The 21049-nt window shown below is 38.9% G+C and overlaps 1 protein-coding gene across 1 annotated transcript in view; it reads right to left on the reverse strand.

Annotated features, from left to right (window-relative positions):
* Positions 1–254: 254 nt before the first annotated feature.
* The window catches only part of scin (scinderin), a 29633-nt gene continuing 8838 nt past the window's right edge, over positions 255–21049 (reverse strand). The window contains exons 4-16 of the mRNA XM_006636182.3: positions 16923–17072; positions 12076–12168; positions 11645–11777; positions 10943–11031; positions 9890–10105; positions 8649–8770; positions 7349–7439; positions 5771–5941; positions 4230–4407; positions 3328–3449; positions 3006–3083; positions 2613–2673; positions 255–2000 (exon numbers count right to left, since the gene is read on the reverse strand). Of these exons, the coding sequence (XP_006636245.1) occupies positions 1828–2000; positions 2613–2673; positions 3006–3083; positions 3328–3449; positions 4230–4407; positions 5771–5941; positions 7349–7439; positions 8649–8770; positions 9890–10105; positions 10943–11031; positions 11645–11777; positions 12076–12168; positions 16923–17072 (1677 nt within the window). The 3' untranslated portion in view covers positions 255–1827. The remainder of the gene's footprint in view (positions 2001–2612; positions 2674–3005; positions 3084–3327; positions 3450–4229; positions 4408–5770; positions 5942–7348; positions 7440–8648; positions 8771–9889; positions 10106–10942; positions 11032–11644; positions 11778–12075; positions 12169–16922; positions 17073–21049) is intronic.

Genomic DNA, 21049 nt, shown 5'->3' on the forward strand with positions numbered 1-21049 from the left:
GAGTTTCTCGGAAAGAGTAGGCATGTGACCCTGGTTTCCTGGCCAAATTTCCCATTGGCCCTTACCAGTCATGGCCTCCTAAGTTCCCACATCTCTGAACTGGCTTCATCACCCTGTTCTCCTCTCCACTGATAGCTGATATGTGGGGAGCATACTAGTGTATTTAGCTGCTGTCATTTCATCCAGGTGGGGCTGCACATTACCCATAAAGCACATTAAGTGGAGTGTCCAGAAAAGCACTATAGAAGTGTAAGGAAGGAATTACAGTTTTTTTATTTTTGAGTCACAGTATTAGCCAAGGCTGTATTAGATATAGTCACACATCTTTGATTTATTCCAGTTGACTCAAATCTGACTAAAACCACTTTTGCATCAAGTCGACTAAAATCAAGTCGCATTTGGGTTCTGCTGTTAAATTTAGTTATATAAAATGTATAAAGGTTTCAGTTTAATTCATTGTTAGGCTTTGGAATATTATGGAAATTAAGTTTAGTCCTTTTTAATTAACAATTAAGACCATTCTGATTTGATAGCCTCTAAATCCATATTAATGTTTTACCACGCTAAGCAAGGAACAAGTGCATAAAACAGATTAGGAACCCTTTGTGTTACTCTAACAAAATATAAGAACCATGAGCTAATTTGCATTCACACACAGACAAAAATCATTAAACTAATTGGATTTGAAGAATTCATTTCACTGAGTTGGAATAGTGGACTGTTTTACACTAGTTGGCAGAGTGGTGGCACTGTGGCTAAGGATCTGTGCCTGTGGCTGGAAAGTTGTTGGTTCAAATCCGACGGACAACAGAGGAATCCTACTCTGTTGGGCCCCTGAGCAAGGCCCTTAACCCCAACTGCTCCAGGGGCGCTGTATAAATGGCTGACACTGCGCTCTGACCCCAAGCTTCTCTCTCCCCGCCTGTGTGTCTCATGGAGAGCAAGCTGGGGTATGCAAAAAGACAAATTCTTGCAAGATGAATGCAAGAAATTGTATATGGCCAATAAAGTGATCTTATCTTATCTTTTCTTTGGTCTTCAACAATATGACAGGTGGATCTGGATCTCCTGACTTCTGATACTGAGCCAGGTTCGCTTCCAGTTCTGCTCTGCAGCAACACCATTGCAAATCAAGATATTATTCTTTGCCCTAATATACTAAAGCCCACAGCATATGCTCTACATGATTTATGTATTTTCTGTTTGTTAATTTATATAATTCTAAGAGTCAATTATGAGCTTTCCATACTGCATGAACTGTAGCTCAGATTATACTAATTTTATGTGGCAGAATAATTGAGGGAAAATTTTGGTTTTACCAAGATGCACCTCTGCTTAGATTGAATTTGAGAAAAATGTAAGATCAATTAAAGCTGCATAGAAAGCATACTGTACTTATTGAGATTTTTAATGCTTTTATATTATTATACTTCAAGGATAATTAACAATTGCTACTTGCTCCATTATCTTTGCCATCTGCTGTCATTTCCGGATCATGATTTAAGCCTTTTCAGAAAAGAAGAACACAAATAACCAGTGCTACAGCAAAGGTAAACAGCTGGCAGATTTGTTTTTTTTTTAGTTCGTCTGCACGATAGAGCAACTATTCCTGAGCATTTTTACAATCTTAAAGGAAAGAAAAGGAACATTATGATTAAAAAGTAATAGCTTGATTAAAATATACCCCACCATTAAAGTGTATCTTTTCTTGCGGCACGTATAGCATACATTTTGAAAAAATAAAGTTCTGAACACTTATCATGTTTTTTTTTTTTAGCAATGTCAGCAAAGCACACAGCAGGCACTTCAAGAGTCACGCTTGCGGTTTTATGCAACGTTAAGAGAACTCATGGCTCTAGACGCAGGATCGCTTTCCCACTTGGAGGAATCCCAGGCCAAAAACCATCCTGTGAAGTTTGGTGGTTCGTGGCCCTGCTTCACGATGACCACCGGGGTTCTCCTGTCCCGCCCTGATGGATCAGTCTCTATGTAACGCCTTGCTGCAATTTGTCGAACAAGCAAAGAAGAATTTCAAAACCAGTATACCAGCAATTAGGTCATGAGTGCAGACAAGGCCTTATACTAATTGAAAGAGTTATTTCTATTCACACATCCACATGGTGACAATGGTAAGAATGGTGATGTAAATGACAAAATCTCACTGATATGAAATGTACTCTTGCTGGTAAAGATCTATTGACATCTAAAGAAGATGGCAAGTTGATGGGGATTAGTAATATATCGTGAGTCACAAGTCATATTGACAGCATGTAAAGCTATCTTTCTTCCTCTTAACTGGCATATAAAATACAAAAAAAGATAGTGCAAACCTGTGGAGACAAATGACAGAATCTCATAATTTAGTCAACAAAGTGGAAGACTTCTTTAAATTTGACCCCTTCAGTGATTTCAGGATCATACACTTTCTACACACTGTCACTTTATAGAAGGAAAATTAAACATTTTTAGCATCATCATAATTCATCATAAGTGATTTAAATGATTAAATCAGAAGAAGAGAAACTTTGCAGAGAAACTTAATTTCTTTTAATTCTAATACGATGTTTGCAGGTAAACTATTTAACCTGAATATCCCTGGTTGAAGTTCATACCTGATTTCACAGACTCAGTTTTTTCAACCTCATTTGCATCCTTTCCAATCCAGATGAAGACCTTTAAAAGTGAAATTCAATCTTTTAAAAATGTTTGTTTTAGAAAAAAAAACAAATATAATATAAATATAATTATAATAATAATAATACACATGGACATGTATTTAGCAATATCACCTAGAAGTGAAAAAGCACATGAACATGTACCGATTTATTTTCAAAGGAAATATTTGTCAACATTATGTTTTTTATTTATAAGAAATGTGTACATTTTGCAATAATTTGCAAAACCTATAATTATCTGAGATGTTATTATATACAGTATTAATATGAGAAGTGTAAAACAAGGCTGGGTCATTTTCTCCGCATAAAAGCTTGATAGTTATTATATACCTGATCCCAGACATCCAGCAACATGACATCATCTTCAGCCAAGTCGTCCTGTGTGAATTCACCCGGCACTTCTTCAATCTGAAGAAATTAATAAAGAAACACATTCTATCGAAAACTTTAGAACACCTTCTTACTCTACTGATGTCCACGTTCCCCATAGTAGGCGATTGAGTCTCTCGGTTGAAAAAAATAAAATGTTTTCAATATTTTTAAACATCACTTAAAGTTCTTAATGCTTTTTTTTCTCCCATGCTTTTCAGAGGTGCATTCTGGTAAAAAAAATAGCGACAACAGCAACAAAAATACAGTAGTGAGTACTCACAATAAACCTGCCCGTCTTGTTTGAGCAGCCATAGAGACATGGAGGATGGCTGATGGAGCTGCTTTCCAGAAGGTCGGAGGTTTGATACTCTTTCTTCCCACCCAGTGCCTTCCAGAAATCAGCTGCAGAACATGCAGAATATTGGCAAGGGCATCCAGAGCTCTGGAAACACTACAAACAGTTCTTTCAATTTGTCTGCTCCACCAGAACTGGACGGTTACTAAATGAAGACATGTCTGTGAAATTCTTTTGTTTGATCTGTGCTTGCTATCGTGGTACAGTATACAAATCGGATTACAATTATCCTGCTTAAGGTTTGTTGAGGCGTGATTATGAAGTCAAGAATGACCAGGTGATGAGTATCAGAGCAAGAAATACAGAAAAAACATGAATCTCCTAAATGTCAGACCTTCGGGACAGAGCATACACCTGATGAAAGTTTTTTGAAAGGTACTGCAGTGGGCCAGCCTGCTGCCCCAACTGTCTAAAGGCCTCCTGGTGTGGCAGGTGTATGGACCCCAGGACCAGACTGGCTGACAGGTGAGGCAGAACGAGAAAGCTGAGACATTCCTGGTCACACTGTCACTCCGTTTCAGATCTCATCAAGGAAAGGATCAGGAAGGAGGAAGAGGAGTTTTGCTCATTTGACTTCTTCTGATTGATTTGAGTTGAGAGGTCTGACCCTGTTTTCATTTCTAAAATGGATCATTTAAAAGAAGTACTTTGAGTTTGAATACCCTCTGTCACCAAGCTTCCCAGATACCCGCGGGGCAGGCCGGCCACAGCTGCATTATCACAATATTGTGGAGGAGCATTTCATACATTTTCATTTTGATTTGCTGAATGCGACAGATGTACCGTACATGCTCAGAAACAGTCAACATTCCTAAATTTGAGCAAACCTGGTTCTTTTCCTTCTACAATCCTGCTGGCTTTGCAGTGAAGCACTTTGCTTATATATTGGGCTCCTTTCTCTTCTTCCTCACTGGCTCCTTTTCCTATCCAGATATGGCCATCGCCACTTGGAAGCTTCAGAAGGAAAGCATCATTGGAGTTCAGACTCTGAGCGTCTGCATCCACCTAGACAGAAAAAACACGAGTCTGTCAGAGAGCTTGGGATCAAATATAGTGTACTTTAGTTCTGGTAGGAAAAATAAGAAGTTCTAAGAATGAACAAGGAAATTTCCCACCAAGAATGGAAAAACGCAATTTTCAAAAATAGTCCAAGTTTTACATCATTATTTTATTATAAAACCTGTCATGTCATGTTTACATTTTAAAAGGTTAGCTGATTTGTTGACCGTGGGAAGAGTATTGATTTATGGGATAACATAATATTACAATTTAATCATGTACTTTTATAAAACTGCAAGGTGCTCCATGTCAAGTTAGAATTACCAGAATATGTTGATGCGGAACCTGTATAAAGTACCACTAAAAAAAAACCCAAAATATTAATTAATGCAAGAACTACAGAAATATAGACACGTCCCACTTGATGGAAGAAGAGGACTACTGACATGAGTAACAGCTGTCCGATTGTGAGAGAATTTGCCCAGGTCTTCTGCTTACTAGCCCAGAGACAGAGAGGAAATCGGCTCTGTGAGGGAGAGGCTACATTCCGGAAGGTCGGGGGTCACCACGTTTGAACCAGAACTGCCACATCCTTCTGATCCATCTGTGTGATCAGTCTGCATGAGGAATTCTGGGCAGGAAGAACCTGAGCATCAGCAGTAAGTGATCTGTTGCCTCGGAGGTTGTTTGGTGTTAACAAGCTGGCGGCTGAGAAGTGGCATTGTCATCTTCAGTTAACCGAGAGACTGTGACAGAGAAAGGGTCAGTCCTATTCTGTGCAGACCTAAGGGAAAGTAGCATGTGTGTGGAGAGCATAATGTTGACTGCTGAGTGCTTCAAGCCAACCAGTGGGACAGCAGGAGTGAGAAGATGTGGGGAGGAACCTTGCTTAGCATAAGAATACATCGCTGAGGTCCTTGAGCCATCTCTTCCATTCCTGCAAGCCATTCAGGAAGTGGTGCTTTTCCAACAGAACAATGTGAGACTCGCATGACCATAGTTCAACTTGAAGAGAGCGATTTCCAGGAACCATCTCGTCTATGCAATCAAATTTAAATATCAGTGTGTGAGCAAAGACTGTGTTTATTTAGCAGTTTCAGTTCAGTGACATTTCATCGCGGGCGATGAACTGTTTCACAGAAACCAACGAACCTGCTATAATACACTGTATAAAATGTTTAGTACAGAATGTGTATGGCAGGAACTTGAGTGGTATTACTTCTTTAAAGCTGTGTGGAACCATTTCTTACAATTTTGATGACAGTTGTTTTGTTTCAGCGGGTGGTGTCAATAATTATGTATTAATGTGATTTGCCTTTTGAATGCGGGAGACTGCTCTCGTGCTCTTCAGATATTGACTTTCTCTTACCTCAGAAATCCTTGTGATGATTCCCAGGTTCCTCCGCACCTGGAAGAGGCGAGTGGGGGCAGCTGGGTCCTGCCCCCCCTTCCTGGAGGTTCCGTTTTTATAGACCACCAGGGGCTTGTCTTTGAACAAGCTCAGTAAATGCACTGGTTCTTTGCCTTGCGACACCCTCACCTAGAAGAGCAATTCAGCACACAGCTTAGTTTACCTTCTCTGCTCCACCAGCACAACCCGTGTCTTTAATATGTGAGCAGCATCTGCACAAGACTTTTCTCAGTTGTATTTTAAACCGGACCCTTGTTCATGTTTCAGAAATGCTCAAGAAATGCAAAAAAAAACTGTTATACCTTAGAACATCAAGTTCATCGAATAAAATAATGTAATTTAACCGCATTCATTATTAACTTAAACACAATTATGATGGTCCAAGTAGCATAAAATAGCAGTAGCAATAAAGGTTGCAGCCCAGTGGATAAACAATGGAGTTATAGTGGATATATAACGGAGGTCGTTCTGAATTGTAACAGTACAGGATATTGCAGCAGAATTGTAGCAGTATATTATTGGTGTATTATTATTATATATTATTGGTGCCTAAATCCCTAGGATGCAAAGAAGAGGGTTCATATCCTTTCTAGGTCTCTGGAGCTGTACCCTTGAGCTTCATATATTCTGGTGTATGAATGAAAGCACACCAGGCCAACACTGTAAATAAGACATTTTCTCAGCGTCAGCCTCTTTGTGTTGTTCTGCTCATGGCCTCCAGGTGGCGCTTTAATGCCATTAGTGGCGCACGCTCAGGACTGCAGGGCTGGGAGACTCTCACGTGGGCCAGAGCCCTGGAGGTTCAACGAGTGATTTTCAAGGAGATATTGATTAATGCTTTAAAAAACTAAAAAAAACAATCAATTCCATCTAGATAAGACAGGAGATAAAAACTATAGCTCCCTGAAAAATGCAGTTCACCGTCACTGTTTTATTAAAAACACCCTGCTACTCTGCTGCTCATACACACAAACAAATAATATCTATTTTGTGGAATTATGCATTCAGTTTTCTCAAGAAGACTTGTTTTTATGGACTTATTTACTGTATATAGGTAATGCATACAATAGTACATTCATACACTATATTTACTGTATATGTTTAATGAAATAATTAATGAATAATATTCAATAATAAACTAAGACAACAACTAATTCAATTTTTGCAGATCTGTGCAGTAACACAGAACAGTTTTACTGTAAGAGAAACATTTGGATAAACATTTCTGGAAAGATGAAAATGCAGAAGAACCATCTCAAAGAAAAGCATAGTTGAAAAGCTACAGTCTTTATACATAGAGTGCTGCAATCCTGTATGAACAGATTATTCTTAAATTAGTTGGTTTTGGTTTGGAATTGCAATAAACTAAATGAAACATTGCTGGTTCGCAGGAGAGCTGAATCAGGAATTAAAAAAAATGTAGAACGTGCAGATACAGATTTTGTTTATGTACAAAGCAGTGAAAACAAGCGTAGCTGACTCATTTACACCGGTCTTGTAAAACAAGCCACTGTCCATTTCGGAAGAATAGTCTACCTGAACTGCTTGCCCTCCGAGGGACCGATCCAGCTGGACCGTGAGGAAAGCAGAGGCAGTGAGCTCGTCGCGAGTGGCACTGGAACCCTGCCTGAAAATTGCATGGATATTAAAGCTGAGATCACTAAGGACTGATTATCACAGGTACATTCCGAGTGACGAAAAGATGAGAGAGCACCACAGTGAGTAGGCATCCAAATATGACTTCTAAAACACAATCGACCCATGTTTGGATTTCTAAACCGCTGCGAAGACCACTACTACTGCTACTGCCATTGCTACTGCTACTATAAAAATAATAGAACAATCACAAAAAGAAGCCTCTTTCAAAAATAGGTTTTCTGACTAGATTAAAAAGCACCCGGTGTAGCTGAGTTTAGTACAAAGCAACACAGGGTCCCGTCACCTGTAGGGTGGAGAAGTCCAGTTGGGACACTCAGTTAACCAGACAGCTTAGCGAAGGTTACCAAATAAAATCAATCAACTGGGATGTGGAATTTTGAAGAAAACCCGTTTATGAATTTAGATGCAATTTATTGTATCTTCAGCATTGTGATCTTGATAAAAGCCAAAGAGACTAGAAACCATCAGAAATTGGGAGGTGTGAATGCACAGGCCTTACTGTATGACAGTATGTTTACACGCTTCAACATGTGAAATGCTTTAATGACTTTTAAGTGATATTATTTCTGCAGAAGCTGCTTTAACGTTAATTAAACTGTTTGAACTGTACTGTATCAAAGTGCTGGATCACTTTTTGTGATGTGGTTTGACAAACAACATCCTTCCTGGTGAAAAAAGCATCTGAAGTAGAAAGTGGAGTGAAGAAAAAGACATTAATACTGATGTATGTGTGCTCTGAAAGCTTTTTAACAACCCTATTTTCATGATAACCTAGTTGGCAAAAGGAACTAGGCAGCTTATTTCTGCACGTGCACAGTAGTTCCAAAAGCAAGAAGAAACTTGTCTTCTTAATTCCTTTTCAGCTAACATCACATTTGCTTTATCTGTGGGACATCTCTGGGTTTGATATCGGTTTCTTGTGTTTAAATTAAGCATCATGGTGGTGCAAACCTCACTGGATGTGCATTGCAGTACATATGTGTGAACCCCAGGCAGCAGAAAACACAAGTCATAAAAATAATGTGCTGTTTCAAGCAACATGAGACCTCTGCAGACTTCAAACACATTGCCTCCCATGAACTTGTATTATTTAATGTATACATAGTGCGGTAAATAAAGAACTGTCTCTGAGTTTATCATTTCATCATAATGCACAGGAATAAAGTAATAAACTTACCAGGTGTAGATGATCTGGCCTCTTGTGTAAGTGTACAGGATGATATAACAGTCGCCACCATAAAACTGACCATATGTAGCTGGCTCAACAGGGATTCTGCCACTGCTTTCAACTCTCCAGATCTAGAACACATCACAAAACGTTACAAAATGAATAGAATTGAATCAAAATATAAAAGTATAGATTGCATATGTTTTGACTTCACACCTCTCTTCATCTCTCCCAACTTCACACCCCCTGAGTGTCCACTTTGCTTCTCTCCTGCTCCTGCCTCCTCTCCACTCCCGGCTTTTGTTCTCCCGCCTTTATCAGCTGCTGACTTTCCTCTCTTTCTCACACCCAAAGAAGGAATAAACCTTTACTTGTTCCTTTGAGGCCTATGAATGGTGACGCAGCTGCCTATATGAACTAAATTGCAAATGGCAGAACATGGACGAAAGTTCTGCTCCGTCACAGCTCCTGGGTCCTGTGACATTTCAAAGTGCTTCGTTTCCTCCCACAAACTAACACCATGTTGCCGCAGTTAATTGGTGTCTCAAACAGTCACACATGAGTGGGAGTGCGTGTCCTGTGATGGACTGCCTTCCTCTCCAGGGTACTTCCTGCTTTGTGCCCACTGTCTGCTGGGTGACCCTCCAGCATGAGCTTGTGCTGGAGACAAGTAACATGGTAAGATACAGTCTTTGTTTAATACTGACGGATACATTGTCCACTCCCTAGGTCAAATAATAACTTAGTAAAATATCTCCCATGCTTTTTTAATATTGGTAAATAAAATGGGAAGATTGTTTTTAGAAACATCAGGTAGGATTAAGTACATTTCATTATCCTCTGCCCTCACTTCCATTAAGCTGTACTGCGACAGAAAATAAACTTGTGAAGTGGAAATCACATGTGGACACACCCCAGCTGCTTGTGTCATCTCTTTCACCAGCTTCCCTGATATTTATCACGAAAGCCTTGCCATAAGCAGACTGTGAAGTTGTGTTTATTCCTTGTGCTGTCTGGTCCCAGCAGGTCACAGCGTGGTCATGACAGGTATTTCTGTAGACCTGTGTCATGAATCAGTTCACTAATGACATCATTAGTAATTCACCTGAAGTACTCTCAACAGTTGGTAGCGTAGAGGAGTCCCTCATATTACTGTTCATTTTTGAAAGGACTTTCATTTCTGTATTTAAGAGTAGCCTACCTAGATTAATTAACAAATTCACATTTCCTGGTGGAACAGGGTGTATTACCTCGGTTTTCCCTGTCCCATCATCTACCATGTTGTACTGTGCTGCCATCTGACGGGACACGTGCAGTTTGGAGGCATCGAATTCCACTTGTTGGATCTTTGCAATCCTCTCTGTGACAAAAACCTTTCCGAAGCCCTCACTTTGGTTTTTGTCCTTCCAGTCCCTGAAAAACTGTTTGAAGATAGGAGTCTCCCCACCTTCCGGAAGCACTTGGATCTGAGCAATACGAAAAACAGGAATGTTTATCATCAGGGCACGTTATGCACAGTTGTCACAGTTGTTATCATTCTCCTCTGCTTTTCTAGTTATGTTTTGCAGCAGTAGTCAACTGTACAATTCAATTCAAATAATACCTGTTAGTTAAAATCTCATCACCAGAAACAAAGAAATGCTGAAATGGTGTTTGAATCCAGTTCCAGGGACATGGACAGATCCGAAGTACACAGCCAGCATCAAAAACTGTGTCCGGGAATCTTTAATACGTTTTGGGAATACCTGGCATTGTGACTTTATGACAAAGGACACATAACATTATGATGTGGCCCTCAATTAAGTAATTAACAGTTTAATGTGGCTAATACTTCTTCATCTAATAATAATCACAGGGAGTTCATGATCATATTTTATATAGACTGCTGCTTGCACTATGAATACTGTATTTGTTAGGAATTCTTAGTCATACACTGCCCAAAATAATAGAGTATGTTCCATAGCAGAACCCATCTTGCTCAAAGTACTGAGAAGAGCTCTTCACAACCCATGACTCCAGAGGACTGTGGAATCGCAGCAGGACATTCCCTTAATGTGTTGCACTGTGGGAAAGAAGGCCGATGTAAGTGACCGCACTAGAGACGTTTTCGTGCCCATGTGCCTCTGGTGCATGAGAGTTACATCAGACCGGTTATTCTGTCAGTTCAGACAACCTCAGAGGAGTTTGTTTTCCCTTATGGTTTAAATACTGAATCTGTATAGTATTTCCTACACAAGCAATAAAAATGACTTGTTAGGTAATGCAATTATTGTTTTTCTTTCATTTTAAGTGTGCAAAACCACCTGTGTATTTTGAGGGTAGCCCATCTGTTTAATAAACCCTTCTGCTGTCTTCATTGCTTCTTTTCTCTCATCTGGGTTGGCATTTTTCCCTTAATGAGAAAAAACGCAGACACTGAACACACAAACGGAACTGACAAAACGATCATCTTGAGATGCTCCGAACTCAGTGAATGTCCATATGTCCATTTAAGAGATACTTCTTCAGCAATGCCGTTTTAAGAAATGTTTTAAGAAATTAATCCTAGAAAAATATATATCTTACACCTTTCATAAACAACAAGAACAGTGATGAATTATATGAGGTTCCTTTTGGGAAAATTACTTATTCTTTTTTGTGAACATGCTAAAATACCTTAAAATGAAGCTAGAATACAAGAAATTCATTGAAGCCTTTTTTTATTTTTATTTTTTCATGTCTTGCACTCCAAATTACTGTATATGCTGTTAAAGCGAAAGAAAAAAAAACATCTACTTTTTCTATGAATCGTCACAGGACAAGACATTTACGACACCATGGACACATCTCATCAACAGTTTAAACATCCTAGTAACTGTGCTGTACTACAAGGGTCTAGGAACCTACTGCAAGTGGGTCCTAAGATCTCAAGGACTGGCAGCGATAGCACACTGTACACAGAACAAGAACAGTTTTGTCTCAACCAAAGTGCATACCATTTTAAAACAGATGAAAAGAAGCCTCACCTTTCCACACAAATATCATTTTGCTTTTCCCATGGTCCAAGATAAAGCACTCCTCCGACAGAAGAAGGCTCTGTGTGAATGGGTTTTCTTCAGACACTAAAGTCACCTGCATGGAACCAGTGGCGTCCGATACCTCATGGATAAAAGTGTAATTAATTAATTCTAAAAGTACGTATGGTGATATGGTACATCAAAAGGGTAAATTGTTGCCAAAAGGCATGGGGACATAGTTTTTTTTTTCTGCAGACCACACACTTGACACAGCTCCCCATTCCAAAATCACCACAGATAAGCAATGTCCGCTGTACACATGTGGCTGAAGACACCGGCACCGCTCACATCTGTGCCTGGCACGTCTTCATGTCAGATTCCTGAATATCCCCACTGATACACTGTGCAGACGAAAAACAAGGATGTGGAACTTTCCATACCATGAAGAGCTTGGCCATTTTCCTGTTGGAAATGTCTGCCATTTCGTCATCATTTTCATCCCCATCTGGAAGATTAGGTTTACTGCCCAACACCTGGGAAGATACATAACAAAGATGGGACTCCTCTTCAGACAAGACCTACACTAGTTCATGAACAATTCACTTTATTCAATCAAATAGAGCTGTACCATCTGTTCCTTTTGCTTTACCTTATCCTCCATGTATAAAATACATTATAATGCGAGCGGATATTAAAAAGACTGGCCCGTTAGGGAAAAACAGAACAGGAGTGCATTTTGACATTTGAACTTTCCTTTCTTTTTCAGATGATAGCTTAAGGCACGAAGCTTCTATTCTTATCTTTCCTTTGTTGGCTCCGATGTCAAAGATGAAATGGTTCATTATTCATAATGAAACTGAATTTTCTGGTTGTCTCCAGAGTGTTTTAAATACATGTGAATGATTTATTTCTCCAACACTGGTAGTGTACTGGGGGAGTATGTACACATTTAAAACTGAGGAATTATCTGTGAGGCAAAGCTGTTTGTCTTTACAAACAATTGCTTCATTACAAATTTAACTTGTATTTCAGGAGAAGGCGATTTTAAGAGTGTTGAATCCAGCAACATACATTTTTAATATAGGTCTGTCCAAAAAAAACCTAGATTAGAACCTCATTTTCAACACATCACGATATGATTCATGTGCTGTTTAGATTCTATTCCATTTTCATATGTAAAATAAATGTAATATAAACTCTATTAAACATTAAAAATGTTATGTTTACAGAAACCTAATTGTACAATGTTAAGTTTAAAACATGAGTATGGAATATTTTAGATAGCACCAAAGAAAGGGCATCAAGACAGTTTTGTTTCAACTTTTTCTTTCAAAAAGTAGGTGAACGTCAGTTAGAAAAATATGCAAACTAACTATGTAAGCATGGGAAGTAGGAATTTGCACACAAACAGATGTGATGCCAGGATTTGAAATGTGGAGTGTTACTGTGAGTAATAAGTAAATCTAAAACACTAAAAACAGAAATGATTGAAAAATGTGTTTTACCAACAAAAAACATCTAACAATGAGTAGTGACAATTTATTTAGCATAATCTAAAAAAAATCCTTATATAGAGTACTAAAGTAAATGAAATACAGAAATTTGTGAGGTGTAAATACCATCGTTAACTCAACAAGGCTAGCTGTCTCTATGATGCTTCATTACAAGTTTATTTTGATTCATGCTATTTTAATTTCTGCTTAATGATTGAAATTATCTTAAGAAACCTTCAGTGCTCCGTGCCATCTGAGGACAGGGTCGTCTTTGTATAAAATATTCTGCCAGGGCTCAGCTTTTGCTGGGGTCCAGGATTTGAAACAAGGAGGTCTTTCATTCTGTGCCTTCTCTTGAGAGGCTGACTGTGCTGATGTGCAGCTCAAACTAGGAAAAAAACACATCATATCCACGTCCAAGTAAAACTCTGGCTCCCTGAGCAGGTTAAGTGTGGCTTTTATGCCTCTCCTGTTCACTTACTGTATTAGGCACTAAATAGCTTAACTCCAGGTTATTTATAGGACTCAGTGTGTGTGTACAGTCCATCTCTTAACCTGAGATCTGTTAATTTAGACTCTCTGCTGAAGACCAGACTCCACCCAATGGGAAATGGAACCACATATGCAGCACCATGTCTGTGGAAGTCCTTCCCAAATCTCCTAGAGGCTCAGAAACTGTTGAAATTTTAAAATGTGAGTGACAACCGTGTCTTTTCTTTAAATGTAAAGCTTTAAGCTTTAAGCTTTTCCTTATGACATATATTATGTGGGTGCTGTTGTAAAGTGTTTTGAATTTCCTGAAATGTGTTTCTGAATAAAACTGACTGTTCTATTTAATTGTTGCCTTATACACACTTTAAGAGACAGAAAAATGGAATTTAATTGAACCACTGTTGCTTTCAAGTAGACCAAATGCCAGATCCTTAGCTAAATCTGAGATGAGTACTGTGTGGTACAGGAAGTGGGAAAGTATTGTCATAACATAAATTTAGATTTTTGGCAACAATGTGGCCTTATTTATATCACTTTGTAAAATATTTTACAATCATTTAAATTCGACATTACAGGAAAATAGAATGTGTAGAGTGTATATAAAATATATATGCAGTGTTGAAATACATTTACAACTTTTTTGAGTCTTCTCTCCACAGCAGAGTAACACGTTGCCAGAATGGAAACATTTGAAGCTACAGTTTTTTTTTAGTAAAGCTTCAGTACAAATTTGTGGTGGTTTGTTTCTAAGGTCTGAGTACTGTGTCGGAGTAAACATGATACAAAAACAACGAAAAACGGCTTTAATGTCCTTGAGGAGATTTCTTCCTGTGTTGTTGTAGCACTACACAGCTGATTTTCTACTGCAAAACAAATGCAAACACATTGTTTTGAAACTGGCATGCACGGTTTCAACACAAAAGCAAATCGCTTGCATTAAAATAAAAATTCAGAGTTGTTTTGCTTGTTTTTCAACTTTTACAGAAATGTATCCTGTATAAAAAGCATACAGGAGAGAGTGTGATGGCTGCAGGGAAGAGCTACCAGGAAGCTGCTTCAATTCAAATTCTGCGTACCATAATCTCTTTACTTATTCATTGCTGGCACACAGCCCAGGGCCAATCTTCACAGAAATGGGCAGCCAAAGAAAGAACAATGTCCTTACCTGAGTTTGAGATTATTGTAGACTAATTAAACTTCTTTTGATATATAAAATCCTTCCTTACGCTTATAGTTTATAACCTAGGGAATAAAACTGCAAACTGTACTGTGTTGGAATGAGGATGTTGTAAAATTAACTATAACTTCATCAGATGAGCGAACATTTAGTTTTAATAGATGAGTACATCATGTAAGTATACAGTGCAGACATATATAAAAATAGCCGTCCATGGCTGCTAAGTTTTCCTTTATATGCAGTATCTGAAAATTGAAATTAGAAGTCTCCTTGGACAGTTCATCTTTCTTCCACTGTGGAACATTCCAAGGTAATTAATATTGATATTATCCTGAAATATAGTCCAAACATGTCATCTGCCAGTGATACTGCAGTGTGTGAGGGAAAGGAGTACTGGACTGTTAAGGCAGTGATAGGTAAGAGTGATGCTCAACAGCGGAAGACTGTGAAAAGTGGACAGGTACTGTAGCCCCTGTCCGTCAGCCCTGTACTTGTGCGCGAGTGCCCTCAGCTCTGGAGTGGGGCACACGTCAGGAAGTGGCACTGAGCGTTTTGCTCTGTTTTTGTGTGTGGCTGTGTGGCTTGTGTTTACCTGCTGGCCTCTGGGTGCTGCCAGCTCTGAAGGAAGGGCTGCTTAGTCTTTATCTGAGGGCATTACATTGGTTCAATATTGACTGTACTTCATACCCTTGGAAGTCCAGATGTATCTTCCAGTTGACCCTGTCTTTTCTAGCACCCACTGGATCATTCATTTTTCATCCATGGGCCATTATCCCTGCTGTTCCTATTTTGTATGTATTTCCCCATGTTATTGTTCCCCCTTGACGTTTGAACAGGTATTTGGTATCAATCCATGTCATCATCTCCTTTTGTAAGGATTCCGGTAACTCTGTGCTATTTACAGTATTTTGAATAATGTAAAATAGGAGAAGACCACTTTATTGGCCATATATAATCTCTTGCATTAGGAAATTCGTCTTCTCACATACCCTAGCTTGCTCTCCATGAGACACACAGAGAAGCTTGGGGTTGAAGTGCAGGGTCAGCCATTATACAGGACCCCTATAGCAGCTGGGGATTAAGGGCCTTGGTCAAGGGCCCAACAGAGTAGGATTCCTCTGCCACCTGTGGGATTTGAACCAGCAACCTTCCAGCCACAGGCACAGATCCTTAGCCACAGAGCATTCTGACTGATTCCACTCCACTCCTGTCTGTCTTCTGGGAAAGAAAGTCTCCTTTATACATTGGGACCTAGCTTGTAATTTTGCAACACTCCTGAAGAACCCTATTTGTCTATTTGTGCATTTTAGGATTTGCACAGGACATCCAGGTGTGGTTTCCTGTTCTTGGCTTTTTCTAAGATCATGTGGGAAAAAGACTAAGACCCAGATTAAATAACACCGTGACCCGCCCAAGAACTGCAATTTGCAGACATGTCTCTTCATGGCCGTTCTTAGTTTGCCAGGAGTTTATGTCTTTTGGCCTTTCATTTCCCATGCTAACTGATGTCAGGTTTTCTCTTAAGCAAGTAGGTTACACTCCATTTTAATTCTCTGAATCCTGTCACGCACCAAGCCCAATGTGTGCTATCTGCTGGACAGAGAACTGACTTGATGTATTACTGGAGTTCATAATGACAGTTTAGGAAGATTCATCTCATAAATACCCCCCAAACCATCCTGTACACCACCACAATTGCAGCAACATTTTAGTCTATGCGTTTCTGGCCAGGTTGTGGTACCCCAAACCAGGTCACAAATACCAATACTCTTTCTGCAATGGTGTTTTGGGGAGTTGTGTGTAATGTACAGGTATATTTGGAATGAAAGTTCATTTTTTGTTGGACACAAAGATGTTATATTGCATTTGTTGAAAACTAGATGTTTTAGACGTGTTTAACACAGACGTTCCGGTTCAAGTGCCGTCACTAGGTAAGGGATTTCAACAACAAGTCAAGAATGTGGAACCAGGCCTGCTTCTCTGTAATAGGTTTATTTTTCCAAAAGAGTGTGATTCCTTTATAAGATAGGGACTCTTCATGTCGATGGCCTAAAACACTTCACAGGTGGAAACTTACAGAAAGGATAAGAGTATACAGCTAAGAAAACAACAAGATCTCCCTTACTTTTTTCATCCTCTCTGGTTCACTTCCTTCTTCCACGACAATCAGCTGAGCCCTTCCGTTCCTCTCGTTGTCACGGATACCAGTTGCCACCTGTGCGGCCTTCAATCGCTCAAACTTGTTGCACAGGGAGCCACACCACTGGTAAATGACCTGGAGATAAAACGAAACTGATGAAGCATGGCAAACACATTCAGAACCGCCAACACATATTTATACTTCACAACAGGTTAGCTCTGTGAGCTTCATGAACAACCACTGTGGTTATCATGGATAAAAAAACTGTACTGAACGTTTTCCACATCCTAAATCCGGAGCAGTCTCTTTCACATTTTCACATTCAGTTGCTCCTTTTGAAAATAAAACTGAAAAGAAGCTTTTACAATACAACATAAATAGCCCACATTGATCTAGCCGGTAACCATATAAATAATAAAAATACCAATAAAAAATATAACCCTTGTTCGTATAGCTAAGAAATTAGTCATGTATTTGCTAAATGTTCCAATAGAGTTGGGACTGTCTTCGTTTTCCCAGTGTGCAGAGAGATAATACCACTGTTTATCCACGTAATGTGCCCACGTAGCCAGATCTCAATTACTTGACCTGTGTGTTATTCTCAGTCAAGGAGGGGAAATGTATTGTGTCTTCGCACAGGAATATGATTGGATGTGTGTGATCTAGAGTTCAATGAAGAAAACAGGTACAGTGGTGAACTGAAATTTCATCTGGAAATATCTTGAAAAAACATACACCTGCGAAGTTCTTGATTTTTTAAGTGATAGTCAACATGTCAGGTCTGGAATTTGTACAGAAATTAAAAGGTTTTGTCGTCTCTTTCTTATCATCACAATGGTTATGTGAGCAACAGTATCACCTACACATTCTCCTACACCACCATAAACAGCACCCAAATATCCATTGGCTTATGCTGAAGAAAACCCTGACATAACTTTGTGTGTATGTGCTGCACGTAGACTGAACTTAGGAACATTCAGAATGCTTTGATTGAAATTGTTATATAAAAGAAAAAAACAGGAAAGGAAAACTCAAAGATGGAGGCTTATTAGAAGAGAATGAAATAAATTAACTTGATGCCTGAAAGCTGGAGTGCTTAAAATACGTCACAAATCTTAGTCTATAGACAAGACAACTCAAGGACATGACACATTTGTCAAATGGAGAGGCTTTCAGAGGGAAATATATCAAATGTTATATAATATGCAAGTCCTTGTGGGCAAAGATGGTGTGATTCGGCCTCCTCTGAAGTTCCTGACTGTTTGGTGATGAAGTAACCAATGAGCATGCCCCTGAGCCTCATGATATTTTAACCTGATCTAATCAAAATTAAGCTGCAAGAGTTTACTCAGTTCTTTAGCCAAACAGAGACACATATCTTCAGCTGTGTGCCTTAAGTGTGAAGAAAAAAACAAGAACAAAAGAGGAGGTCATTTTATGTCAGGTTTCAGGGAAAAAAAGAATGTGCTCTTCTTACAACGACCTGCAGTAGAGTGAGCACATCCTCACAGACTTGCAACAATACTGTGCTTTAGATATATCAGTCTTTTGCATGAAAACAGAACAATCTCTTTAAAATCAAAATGTAAATTAGAGACAAACACAGTATTACACACTGGGGTTTGAAAATGTATTTTCTATTGTCCAGTGCAGTAAACCCATAGGAAATCACAGTAAATGCATTGTCAAACCAATCTTCACATGGTTCCTATGAGAAATCCTTAATAGAACTCTACTGCTATTTTATCATATATACAAAATTCAATACCTACGTTCAATCAACTGCCTTTTGTAGTTTTACCTATGCTTTTTCCCCCAGCTGTACTGTACATAAGCAAATCATATTTTTCCTAATCAAACACCTTTTAAGAAATAGATATTAAGTAAACATGCCTCGGTTACCGCACATGATTAGCATGATTAACATGAAAGCTTGTCAAATATTTGTAGCCAGTTAATTTAAAGGACAACTCTAGTTTGCCATGATAGGCAGCCCATTCTGACTGTTTCATATTTACTGGCATCTGAGAAACTCATAAATGTTCATCTAAATATAACACAGAGAAAACACAACAAATGTTATTGGTTCCATTATTAATTGTGTGTTTAATTTCTTTCTGTATATAATATTTTTGCATAGACTAGAAATAGTAATTATATATGGAAAACTAGCCATAGAGATTAATCTGAGTAGAAAGCAATGAATGCTGTACTATGAATGCTTTTAAAGATAGGTTCTCATTTAAATACTGCATTTGCTAAAAACAGATATCTGATACTAAAGCTGGGCAGGATGTGAATGTTAACGCTCTGCATGTTTGCTAAGAAAAACACATAATCAAGTATCAAGTAGTGATGCCGGGCAAAACAAACAGACTGAAAGGAGTTTATTAAAACTAATAAGACCTGGTTTAAAAACAGTTTCTAGGGAACTGAATGCTTGAATGCTGTGTATTACTGAAAATAGTATTGGTATTGCTTTCACAGTAATGATGGAAAATTAACAGGAAATCTACTTTTCTGTGGAAGTGCAAAGTCCGTCATATAGTGTAACATACGCCTGTTACGGCAGTACTAATATGAAGTGTAAATACAGCAGGGCAGGGTTGTCCAACCACTGTTCCACCTCTTAAAGACTGACTGATCTTTACTTTTCAAGGAGATTCAGATCTATTACAGAATTAGAAAAAAGAAAAAAAGTTCAATTTAAATTACCAGAAACTCAAGGAGGTCTACACTTAAATATGGAGTATGGGTGAACTATTTTCTTTTTTCCACTTTTGGCAAATACAAAAACGCAGTAATAAAATTTGAACAAAACATGTCCTATTAGCCTGGTTCTCCTGTGGGCAGGGCAAGATGCTTTCAACAAACATGGGAATCAGGGGTTTCCGCTGTCCCAGGGATGTGGAATCCAACATGTTTCACGACTCTAGTCTTATTATGCTCTAGACAGCTCTTCACCTAGGAGAAGCGTTAAATTGATCCAATCTAGGTTTAAACAGACCAGGATATCCCTTCTCCATCAACGTCAGCTGCTGACAATTTAATGAGACACAGAAAACCCACAGAACTGCAGACCCCCTAGGTCTAGAAATGAGATTTCCATTCTCCCATTAAGACTAAAAAAAAATATAAATCTGCACTCTAATTTTTTAGCTTTCCATTTTTTTTAATCAGCTGGAAGATATTCCTTGACTTTTCTGTGGTTTTGAAAAGCATTCTAGTAGAGGACTTAAAACGTCTGATTGGAAGAAGACACTGGGAGAGCCTTATGTGCTGGGTCTCTCTTTTTTAAAATGTTTTTTTTTTCCTCGCAGATTAGTTTTGTTGATTTAGCAATGTCTGTGTCTTACTCAAGCTTAGGTTTCCAATGCAAAACCAATGCCATTTTCTCTAAACTAAATGCTGTTATTTATATACTGAGCAGGCTCTGATATCTGCTTAGGGGCTGTGGTCACCCTGGAAAGTGGTGCATCCGGTTTTGTGGGTTTAGTACATAGCAATGTAATTTTCTTCCAATAAATGCAGTGAGTCAGATTAGCAGCAAAGTTTCGCAGGGACAGATTGGCGAATGTGCAGTGTAGAGTACAGTGAATGAGAAGCATGTGCGATGCAAGCATAAGCTTTGTTTGATTGAGTAGATTCATATGTGTAAGTCAGAAAACAGGAGGCAGTAGAGCCATCAGACCCTAGCTCACTTGAGACTGGAACTCTGTTGTGGGCAGCAGAAGACACTTTAGCGACCCAGAAGAGTAGCCTGATGTGAACTGTACTGATACTGAAGCAGGATAGGAACTGGTAGTGAATTATCACTTGATGAAGTTTTCTAGAATTAAATGAATATGGATGGATTCCTCTAGGAACCCCAAAACAAGCAGAAATATCTAAGTTTGCAGGTCGAAGCTTTGTGGGGAGAAGTTGAGGGCTGACACTGTACCAGCTGGACACCAGAAGAGTGGAGAAACCCATCGCCGTACCATTAACAATGAAGATACAATGAAGATAGGCTGGAGCCATAGCCGTGGTAGATTGGAAGCTCAAGAAGAAACAGAGAGAAAAAAGAGGAGAGGGAGGGGCTAGTGAGATTAGAAGAAGAGAGAAGCGTGTGA

This window comes from Lepisosteus oculatus, chromosome 10 (assembly GCF_040954835.1).
Source record: "Lepisosteus oculatus isolate fLepOcu1 chromosome 10, fLepOcu1.hap2, whole genome shotgun sequence".
Lineage (NCBI taxonomy): Eukaryota > Metazoa > Chordata > Actinopteri > Semionotiformes > Lepisosteidae > Lepisosteus > Lepisosteus oculatus.